Source organism: Salvia splendens, chromosome 21, assembly GCF_004379255.2.
Source record: "Salvia splendens isolate huo1 chromosome 21, SspV2, whole genome shotgun sequence".
In the NCBI taxonomy this organism is placed as follows: domain Eukaryota; kingdom Viridiplantae; phylum Streptophyta; class Magnoliopsida; order Lamiales; family Lamiaceae; genus Salvia; species Salvia splendens.
Genome location: NC_056052.1, coordinates 20,239,924 through 20,251,582, shown reverse-complemented (window position 1 = coordinate 20,251,582; position 11,659 = coordinate 20,239,924). Strand labels below are relative to the sequence as shown.

At 38.6% G+C, this 11,659-nt stretch overlaps 1 protein-coding gene across 1 annotated transcript; it reads right to left on the bottom strand.

The window, feature by feature from the left end:
• Positions 1 to 7,865: 7,865 nt before the first annotated feature.
• LOC121783554 (RING-box protein 1a-like) lies at positions 7,866 to 11,453 on the bottom strand. The gene is made up of 5 exons (XM_042181663.1): positions 11,205 to 11,453; positions 11,052 to 11,102; positions 10,905 to 10,964; positions 8,181 to 8,252; positions 7,866 to 8,100 (listed from the first exon to the last, which is right to left on the bottom strand). The coding sequence occupies exons 1-5, from the start codon at positions 11,353 to 11,355 to the stop codon at positions 8,063 to 8,065; spliced, it is 372 nt and encodes a 123-aa protein (XP_042037597.1). The 5' UTR covers positions 11,356 to 11,453; the 3' UTR covers positions 7,866 to 8,062.
• Between the last annotated feature and the right edge of the window lie 206 nt (positions 11,454 to 11,659).

Here is an 11,659-nt window from a genome sequence, read left to right as displayed (position 1 = left end):
CACGTGACTGCCTCTGTTGTTGTGGAAGATGAATTTTATTTTTTATTTTTTTTTAAAAAGAAATTGACAGTGGTGTTACTGCTAACGGTTAAGTTAACTCTACTCTACTCTACTTTTTGATCCTCGTTTTTACAGTATTTGGTAACAAAATGGAAGCAATTCTCAGATTTGGTTTCGTCATTTTTCAGTATTAATATGAAAAATGGAAAGAAGCTCGTTTTGGGAAGAAGGGGAGAAGAGAATCTAGATTCCGGTTGCAAGCATAAATCTGATCTGTCGTATTTAATTATTTTTGCAGATTTTTTTATTGATGGGTGAGGTGTTAAATGTCAGTGTAATTTTTCTTCAAAAATATTTAGGGGAGACTCTATAAATTACATTAATGTGTTCAGCAATTGTTGAAAAGGCTTCCTAAAAAAAAGATTTGGAGAAAATGATGAATAATTTTCCTGAAACGATGTATCCTCCTTTGTTTTAAGCTATAAATAAATTCCGTTATAGCCAAGAATATTGACCTTTTGTGAAGAGGAAGAAAAGAACTATAACTGCATCCTGAGAAGCTGCAGTGGGCAGTGACTCAGGCTCAGGCATGTGCAACTCAGGCACCAACATTGAAATTAGGATGTGCGGTGGATGATGGGACCATTGTTTTTCCTTTTTTCTTTTATCTTCGTTCCTAAGGGCATCCACTGCGCGGCGCGCCATCGTCCCGTGTTCCGTCGCGGAGGGACGGAACGCTCGCGCGACGCGTTGCGACACGCCGTCCCGTCCCGCGGCCCGTGCCTGCGAGATACGGGACGGGCTGTCACGCCACGCCCCGTGGCGACGTGGCGCGCCCCTGACCCATGCGTGACGCCCACTCGCCGGCCCGCGAGTGGGCGTCGTCACGCTGACGCAATAAATCAATTTTTTTTGAAAAAAATCGAATTTTTAAAAAAATACTTTTTATTTATAAAAATTATTTTTATATTTAAAAACAATTTTTACAAATAAATAAATACAAGAAATTCGTAATAGCCCACATATATTTGATGGGCTTGCGAATTTATGAAACTCATTCTTGGTTGCTTCTCTTTTATAGAGACAACCTTGAATGTTTTATGTTCCATTTTCGATGTGGGACAAAGTCATTCTTGGTTGCTTCTCTTTTATAGAGACAACATTGAATATTTTATGTTTCACTTTCGATGTGGGATAAAATCATTCTTGGTTGTTTTTCTTTTTTTATAGAGACATCCTTCAATGTTTTATGTTTCACTTTCGATGTGGGACAAAATCATTCTTGGTTGTTTCTCTTTTATAGAGACATCCAAAAATGATTTTGTCCCACATCGAAAGTGAAACATAAAACATTCAAGGATGTCCATATAAAATTGTATTTTAAATTATATCATTTTTATTTTTTTAAGATTTTAATTATGTTTTTTTTAAAAAAATTTAAGTTGTATTTTTATTTTATGCTGTAATGTTATTTTAATTTTAATGAATTGTGTTTGTTTTAATTGAATTGTGTTGGAAATATAAATAAAAAATGAAATTGAATGAATAGTAATTTAAGGGGCGGTTTAAGGGACGGTTAAGGGATGGAGCGTTGCAGGTTCCGTCCCTTAGTTAAGGGATGGAGTAAAAAAGTATAGTGGGGCCCTCAAATAGTAGTTTAAGGGGCGGTTAAGAGACGGTATGGAGACAGCGTAGTGGATGCTCTAATAATTTGACACCGTTTAACTCGGCACTCGGCATGGGTTTTAAAAAATTTAATATGCTCCCTCCGTCGGCGAATAGGAGTCTCATTTCTTTCCAACAAGAGTTTTAAGAAATGTTAAGAAAAATGGGTGGAAGAAAGTTAGTGGAATAGGAGTCTCACTTGTATATATTAGTTTTAAATGATATGCGAGTGGAATGAGTTAGTGGAATGTGAAGCTTTTTTACCATTTATGGTAATTATGAACCGGGACTCCTATTCGTGGACGGATCAAAATAGAAAAACGGGACTCCTATTCGCGGACAGAGGGAGTAATAGAAAATGGATTGAAAAAGCTAGTGGCATGTGAGTCCTACTTTTATATATTAATTTTATAATAAAATGTGCGTGATAATGAGTTAGTGGAATGTGTGGTTCGCTACCAAAAATGGTAAAAGTTAAAGGTGACAAATATTTAGGGACTAACGAAAAAGAAAATAGGTGACAAATTTTCAGGAATGGCGGAGTAATTTTTTTGGTATTTTGGAAAATTCAGGCTGTCCTAGAGTCATTATTGTTAGTCCATGAGAATCGGAAAATTCTATTAAAATTAATCTTTTGAGTTGTTGATTTCACGATGCTACAGATACGCCCCAACTCTTAGGGGTTAGGGTTCACTTCCTTTATTTGTTCTTCATCCATTAACATCGAAGGACACAACACTGCATTTTGTTAATTATGGAGCCTAAAATATCTCCTACCATGTTTAGGATTTGTTTCCTTGAAGTATATTTCCTTGTGATAGATTTATTCCTTAAAAGATATTTCCTTATGGAATATGTTTCCTAGTTTGACTAGAATTAGGGCTCTCTAGTTACTTATAAATAGAGGTGCTCCCTCATTGTTAAATCATCCTGAAATTATATAGTGAAATCTCTGGCTTGGCATCGCCCCCAGACGTAGATACACATTGTATCGAACTGGGTAAACAACTTCTTGTGTTCATTCTCTTTCATATTCATGATTGCCTGTGTTTATTTCCCAACAACTGGTATCAAGAGCCTAGGGTTTAAGAGGCAGAAATCACGATGGGGATCGACGAGAAAATTGCTGTAGAGAAGTTCGATGGATCTGATTTCGGATTTTGGAAGATGCAGATTGAGGATTACCTGTACGGTAAAGATCTCTGGAAGCCTTTAAAAACCAAACCCGAAAAGATGGAACATGAGGAGTGGGAGCTGCTGGACAGAAAAGCGATGAGCGCGATTAGGCTATCGTTGTCCAAGGATGTGGCTTATCACACGACTGCAGCAAAGTCGACAAAGGAGATGATAAAGATCTTGGAGGACATGTATCAGAAACCATCAACGGCAAACAAGGTACATCTGATTAGACGATTGTTTAATTTTAGAATGCAAGAGGGAAAACTGGTGCAACAACATCTCAACGAGTTCAACATGATTACTTCGCAACTGAACTCGGTTGATATAAAATTCGATGATGAAATTCGTGCCCTGATTTTGCTATCGTCTCTGCCTGAGAGTTGGGCTGGCACAGTGACAGCAGTTACTGCTGCAGAGACAAAACTAACAGTTGACAGAGTAAGAGATCTGATGATTGGTGAGGAAGTTCGCCGGAGAGAATCAGGATCTTCTACTTCGGGATCAGCACTGAATACAGAACAGAGAGGCAGATCGAAGGGAAAGCAAAATCGTGGAAGATCAAATTCCAGAGGAAGGAGTCAATCCAAGAAGGATTTGGATAAAGTTAAATGCTGGAATTGTGATGAGTTTGGGCATTTTAGAAATCAATGTGAGGCACCGAAGAAGTATAAGAATAAGGATCAGAAGGACAAGAAGACAGCAAACGCTACCATGTCTGATGACGATGGCGAGGCGTTGGTCTTGAGCGTCAGTAGTCCGATGGAATCATGGGTATTGGATTCTGGGGCGTCGTTTCACTCCTGCAGCAATGTGGAGATAATGGAAGACTACGTTTCTGGCGATTTTGGGAAGGTACATCTGGCTGATGACGAGCCCTTAGATATCGTGGGAAAGGGAAACGTGAAGGTAGTGACGTCCAATGGATCCGTAATAAAACTGAATGGAGTCAGACACATTCCTGGATTGCAGAGAAGTTTGATTTCGATTGGGCAGCTTGATGCAGAAGGATACACCGTGACGTTTGGCTGCAACAATTGGAAGATTACCAAGGGAGCTATGATAGTAGCTCGAGGTAAGAAGGAGGGTACGTTGTATACCACAACTAACTCCAAAGATTGCATTGATATTGCAAGTGAGGCAAATAATGCAGATTTGTGGCACTGTCGTCTTGGCCACATGAGCGAGAAAGGGATGAAGATAATGTGCTCAAGAGGTTTACTGCCTGGCTTGAAAACTGTTGAAGTTGGCCTGTGCGAGGATTGCGTGTTTGGGAAACAGAAAAGGGTGAGTTTCTCAAGAGGAGGCAGAAAATTGAAGACACAGAAGTTGGAGATGGTCCACACTGATCTATGGGGACCAGCACCTGTGAAGTCCCTAGGAGGCTCTGAATATTATATGACTTTCATCGACGACTCTACTCGAAAGCTATGGGTTTATTTTCTGAAGAGTAAATCCGATGCTTTTGACGCTTTCAGGAAATGGAAAGCCCTTGTTGAAACTGAAACCGGGATGAAGGTGAAGTGTCTAAGATCCGATAATGGAGGAGAATATGAACTTGCAAAGTTCAAGGAATTCTGCGACGAGAATGGAATCCGCATGGAGAAAACTGTGAAAGGAACTCCACAGCAGAATGGAATCGCAGAGCGCATGAACAGAACGTTGAATGAGCGAGCAAGATGCATGAGGTTGAAAAGTGGATTGCCAAAGAGTTTTTGGGCAGATGCAGTCAACACAGCTGCATTCCTAATTAATAGAGGTCCATCAGTTCCCTTGGAGTTTCGGATACCCGAGGAGGTTTGGACAGGAAAAGAGGTAAATCTATCTTTCCTACGTATCTTTGGTTGTGTTGCTTATGCTCATGTTAGTTCCGTTGAGAGAAGTAAGTTGGATGCTAAATCTATTAAGTGTACGTTCATTGGTTATGGAGGCGATGAGTTCGGTTATAGACTCTGGGATGAGCAGAACCGTAAGGTTATTCGCAGTAGAGATGTCATCTTCAATGAACAGGTATTGTACAAGGATAGATTGGAGGCGTCAAGTCCCAGCAGTTCTGAGCCACAAGTGGTCGAGCTAGACATCTCAAACTCGAGTAGGAGCAAGGAGAGTCAGAATGCTGAAGAGGTGCTTGAAGAAGAACCAAGCACTCCACCACCGACTATTCCGCTGCCTAAATCGACTAGAGAGCGACGTGCACCTGATAGGTACTCGCCCTCTAATTTCTATTTGTTACTTACTGATGGTGGTGAGCCCGAGTGTTATGCAAAGGCAGGAGAAGGCCCTGATAAACGAAGGTGGAAAATTGCCATGGATGACGAGTTTGCCTCTCTTCTCCTAAATGGCACATGGGAGCTTGTGGAACTTCCTAAAGGGAAAAAGGCATTGCATTGCAAGTGGGTCTATCGAATCAAAGGTGAAGCTGATGGTAGCAAGCGCTACAAGGCTAGGCTGGTTGTCAAGGGATTTGAGCAACGATACGGTATTGATTATACTGATGTGTTCACTCCTGTTGTGAAACTAACTACTATTCGTTTAGTGTTGAGTATGGTAGTTGCAGAAAATCTATTGTTACATCAGATGGATGTAAAGACGGCATTCCTTCATGGTGATTTGGAGGATGAGTTGTACATGACACAGCCTGAAGGATTCATAGTAAAAGGAATGGAAAACCTTGTATGCAAGTTGAAGAAGAGCTTGTATGGTTTAAAGCAAGCTCCAAAGCAGTGGTACAAGAAGTTTGATGGATTCATGATGGAGATTGGCTATAAAAGATGTTACGCTGACCATTGTTGTTACTACAAGAGGTTTGACAAGAGCTATCTTATTCTGTTATTATATGTTGATGATATGTTGATCGCATGAGGTGATCAAAAGGAAATGGATAAGTTGAAAAGGCAATTGTCTGAACGATTCTCCATGAAAGATCTTGGAGAGGCTAATCAAATTTTGGGCATGAGAATCGAGCGTGACAAGGCGGCAGGAAAATTGTATCTTTCGCAAGCTGCTTACATTGGTAAGGTTTTGGAAAGATTCAACATGGATAATTCGAAGCCAGTAAGTGTGCCTTTGGGCAATCACTTTAAGCTATCGAAGAAGGAGTCGCCGAGTACAAAAGAAGAACGTGCTGAAATGAAGAAAATTCCTTATGCTTCAGCAATTGGCAGTATTATGTATGCAATGGTGTGTACGAGGCCTGATATTGCACAAGCAGTGGGAGTAGTGAGCCGGTTCATGGGTGATCCGGGCAAGCAACATTGGGAAGCAGTTAAATGGATCCTTCGATACTTGAGAGGTACTACAGAAAGCGTCTTATGTTTCAATGGCAAGAATGTCGAGCTGGCACGTTATGTGGATGCAGACTTGGCGTCCAATGATCTTGATGGGAGAAGAAGCACAACCGGGTATGTATTTACTTATGGTGGTACTGCTATTTCATGGACTTCTAAGTTGCAGAAGACTGTTGCTTTGTCTACTACGGAGGCTGAATATGTAGCTGCGACAGAGGCAAGCAAGGAGATGGTGTGGTTGCAGAGTTTCTTAGATGAACTTGGGAAGGAGAACAAGAGTAGCATACTCTACAGTGATAGTCAGAGTGCTATTTTCTTGGCGAAGAATCCAGCGTTTCATTCTAGGACAAAGCATGTGGAGTTGAAATATCATTACATCCGACACCTAGTGGAGATGAAAATCCTGCAACTTGTGAAGATACTTGGAAGTGAGAATCCTGCAGACATGTTTACTAAGGTGGTGACCTTAGAGAAATTGAAGCTATGCATAGCTTCAATTGGCCTTGGAACTTGAAGAGAAGGTTAGGCGATGCTAAGCGGATGAAGGGATTCATGATCACGAGGAAATGGTTGTTTAGGAGTTGTTAGTCTCCAAGTGGGAGATTGTTAATTATGGAGCCTAAAATATCTCCTACCATGTTTAGGATTTGTTTCCTTGAAGTATATTTCCTTGTGATAGATTTATTCCTTAAAAGATATTTCCTTATGGAATATGTTTCCTAGTTTGACTAGAATTAGGGCTCTCTAGTTACTTATAAATAGAGGTGCTCCCTCATTGTTAAATCATCCTGAAATTATATAGTGAAATCACTGGCTTGGCATCGCCCCCAGACGTAGATACACATTGTATCGAACTGGGTAAACAACTTCTTGTGTTCATTCTCTTTCATATTCGTGATTGCCTGTGTTTATTTCCCAACACATTTACCTTCCAACGTTAACGATGACCAATCAAATAATTTTTGTTTTATGGGTTCGTCATAGGGCATTAATGTGATATCACGTGTGGAGAAGCAACATTTTAAATGACAAGAGTAATTTAGAACTTCAGTAATGAGTCATATAACAAAATTATAAGTTGAATTATCAAGTACTCCTAATTATATGGAGCACAATTTACTCCTTATTCCGAGAAGTAAATATCAAAAGTTCATTGTAATTGGGTTATTGGGGTTTACCTACTATCAAAAATTAATTTATTGGAATACAGCGCGAAGCAGACACAGCCTCTCTCTTGTCCGCTTTCGGCTTTCGTCTCCACAAGAGGTTCTATGCCACCGGGGTGTGTAAGTGCCTGTTTTCTCCCATCACATCATTCATATCTATGAACTTTGTGCCCCCACTTCTACCATATTGGCATGAGGCTAAGACTTTGCTTCTCTTCGACCTGCTTGCAGTGGTCATCCATCTTCAAGTTCCAACTAACCGAAACCTAACCCTTTTGCCAAGCCTAATTGCTTATATGGGTAAGGTTGAAATCGAAATTGTTGTACTCCATATTTGAGATGATAAAATATGAAGAATAAAGTTTAGTATAATTTCAAATGAAATTGAATATGCATTGTAGATATATTTATAGATGAAATTTGGAATAAAAAACAAAAACGCAACGGGACCGCACCACCAAGTCCACTCCATTCAAATAAAAATGATTCAATTCCAGCCACGACAGTATAAGCCGATCATAGATTGACATTATCTTGCATAGAAGCTAATAAATGAAAGAACAAAAAAACAAATTGCAACATGATTTCAAATACCATGCACGACAATTGAAGTCCTCAAGCATATTACAACTTCTTTAATATATGAAGTACTTCACATTTGCTACATAAAAGGACCTGAAGAAATTTGAATTTTTTACAGCAGTGCCCATACTTCCCAAAACTCACAGGTTTACATATCCAGTCTAGAAGAGAGTACGAATTATAATTCTAGTGACCATACTTCTGAAACTCCCACTCACTATTATCTGCACGATTTAGTCAAGAATTAGATATAAACTCCATGATTAAGATGATAGGTTCGTTGTAACACTAATGAGCTATTTACCCAGAGGACAAACTTGACGGGTCTTGAGCCATCTGCTAATGCAATGGAAGTGGAAGGCATGATTGCATACACCTATAGGAAATTCAATTTCAAAACAGAACGTGCAGAATAATAGTTTTGCTTAATGAGACAAAGAGCATATGCAACCAGCACATTTGGAGTCAATAAGGTCAACAGAAATATCCATAAAAGAAGTACTGATAGTAACACAATCAAGTCGCTGATTCCAAGAGTAGAACTTTCAAAAGCTTTCACCTATGGGGAGTCAGGGGCTTAAGAAACTCCCATAAATGAGTAGAACCACCCAAAGAACCAGAACCATCGCATACTCTTCTCAGTTCATCCTCCTTTTGATATTTCAAAACCATTGTAACTACTCCAAGTTTCACAAGCAAGTTTTACGAGTTGTTAACAAGGGCAAAATTTATTGGTGACAGATTATGGGCAAATGGTAGTAACCATTATTTCCACAAATCAGAGCCGTAAGTAGAAATAAAGTCCAAGTTTCCCTTGATGCTGATATGTAAGGAAAAATCTATAAAGAAAATATCAATAACAAACATTTGTTGTCAGATTATATTTACCAGATATTTAGAGTTCCATTTTAATTACTAGATGCATGTCTGGTGTCACTAACTCTGTACAGATACAGTGAAAAAATAAGTTCTGTTCTTGTTTCTATCTGCTATCAACCTTGGGCAAGGAATCGTTGTGGCAACACAAAAGTTAAAAAAGGACATTGCCAAGGAACAACTTTTAAGGTGTTACTTTCCATTTGCATGAGAAGGTGGCCACAACTCAACAAATGTACAGTAGCAATTAGGTTGAGATCTACAGCTTGGGGAATGTAAAACAGTAGAATTACCCACAGATATTATTAAAACCAAATAGCTTAACACAAAAGGCTCAATGAAGCTGATCAACCTTTTGCATCAAAATAGTAAGTTATATTAAAGTTCTGCAACTGCAAGACATAATAATACTAATAATTACTATGTAACCTCTTTAGTAACTCCAAAATAGAACTAAATACAAATTGCAAGGCTTCCTAGTTAAAGCAAATAAAAAACTAGGTGACTACAAGAGAAATACAGATGTAAAGGTACTGCAGCATGTGTGAGAAATTTCAGTGCAAGCAAGAGGATCTCATGCATAGATGTACATAAGATTATGGCATGCTATCTTTTGAGTTCCCATCAAGAGATCAATGTTATCAATCTCGTACGGCGGCTTATTGCGGTTCGCCTAAAAACCGCCACAGGGATGTGGAGTATTAGTATGGCGGATATGGCGGTCAATAATTAAATAAATAAAATAATACTTATATATTTATATATAATTCAAAAATTAGAAAATAATAAAAATATAACATCTAAAACTATTAAAACAATTAAAAAGCATAAAATACAACTTTAATCTCCATGTTTCTTGCATAATGCCCCATTCCTAAATGCAGTACACACGCAATGTTGTCAAATGACAGATATGGCGGTGCTATGGCAGCGCCATGGTACTATGGCGTTTCCATCACCGAACGCCAAGCCATAGCGCCATGGCACCGCCATATCTGCTATTTGATAACATTGCAAGAGATGCTTGTCTCCACTCTCCAAAGGAAAGGAAATCTCAACCAAAGATCTTGACATGGAAAATTGAGTGTTGAAATAAGTTTGGATTCCTTTTATATATGTTTCAAATGTTATGGTAATGACGACTGCAGTCACAATAAGTAACTGGTAGAGTCAAAGATAATTTCAGGAAGTTCGAGAGGTCGATTTTCTAATATCTATTACAAGCTTAGCTTGCTGAGATCAATAATTAAGAAATACATTGCTTTATTATCTACGTACACTTTATGACATCATGACCAAGACAATGCAATAAAGATACATGCGATGCAAAGAGTTTAATTGGGATATAATCTATCCACGGGGAAAACCTATACTTACTTACAAGGTCTAGGATGCCAATCTACATTCAATTTTACATGGAATACAAAAAAGAGAGGAAAACATATAAACTTGGGTTCGCTCATCTTATCAGTTATTACAATAATCTTTGCAAACTGGAACAAGAGTTATGTGCAAAAAAAAAAATTCTTTCCCTTGCCAGCATTGGGATTACCTAATCTTAAAATCTGTGAACAAAAAGTAAACACAAGAAATTATTAACCTAAAGCCAAGTGACCTAGATGCCCTTTTCAATAACCCTTCTAACCACTAGCTATGCTATCCAACATCTTGTACTTTGATTCATAGATATGTTTAGAGAAGGATTATATTCTGCTCTCGGCACATCCACTACAGTTTTTTCTAGTAGAAGAAATTAAACCCAATTATAACCTAAACTGGTAAACCCTGGTAATTAGTTGTCATTCATCTTATGCCTACACGACAATTCAAGGTTAAGGGACACGTTGCTACAGATACCTAAAAATATGAATACTGCATACACAAGAAAGCCAATAACAGATTAAAAATAGTAGCACCTGAGAACTGAATAATGCTAGCAAAATTGGTGCACATAATTGATTTTAAAAACAGAGAAACACATTGGTTCTGTCCATGGAGAAGCAATACCCTGTTCATGGAGTTGTGATCCAGGCTGATTTAACCATCAAATTCAATCACAAAGAAAACTGAATACAGCATACCAACCCAGCCATGAAAAATAACATAATAGAGCTAGCTAGAGATGAAGAGCGGTGATCAACATTCAACATACCCCATGCCACTGTGCATTCCTCGCTTGTTGCGCTGGCCTGATTAGCCTGGCACTCAATGCCTAATTAGAACATCACAAACATTTAATCAAACAAATAAAAACGAACAATCACATATTAGAAATCGAATACCGCAATTAGAGACTCACAAAGATCCATGATATGATTCCTGCAAATGGCACAATTATCGACCACGATATCTGCACGAATAAATAATTAGGGTTTATGTCCGGAGCAATCAACACAAAATACTCCAGCAAAGAAAAACACCAATTAGAGTTGAATCTAGAACTGAATTATACCCCAAGCCCATAGAGAGACGGCGTTCCACTTCTTGATCTCGAATCGCTTTGGTTTCTTGGTGGACGATGAGGGATTGATGTTGGAGGGCCCGGCGCCGGAGGATCCATCGCCGGCGGGAACCATATCGACGTCGGTATCAAGCGTGGCCATCTTCAGTAGGCTAGGGCACCGATTTAGCTTTCAATTTTCGGAGTGAACAGTTGTGTTGAGCTTTGATAAAGGAGGCTAGAACTGAGAGCAGCGGTAGAAAAGAAAAATTACCATTATTTATTTTTTTTAAAAGATGTAAATGATAAATAGTTATATTTTTTCAATTTACCTATTCTCAATTTAGTGTTTGTTATGGAAATTGTGCTTGTGCGTACACAATTTCCATAATTCAATCTTATACTATCAATTATTTCATTTTTTAGAGAAAGAATTCGAAATAGAATTCTTCAATTTCATAAAATTA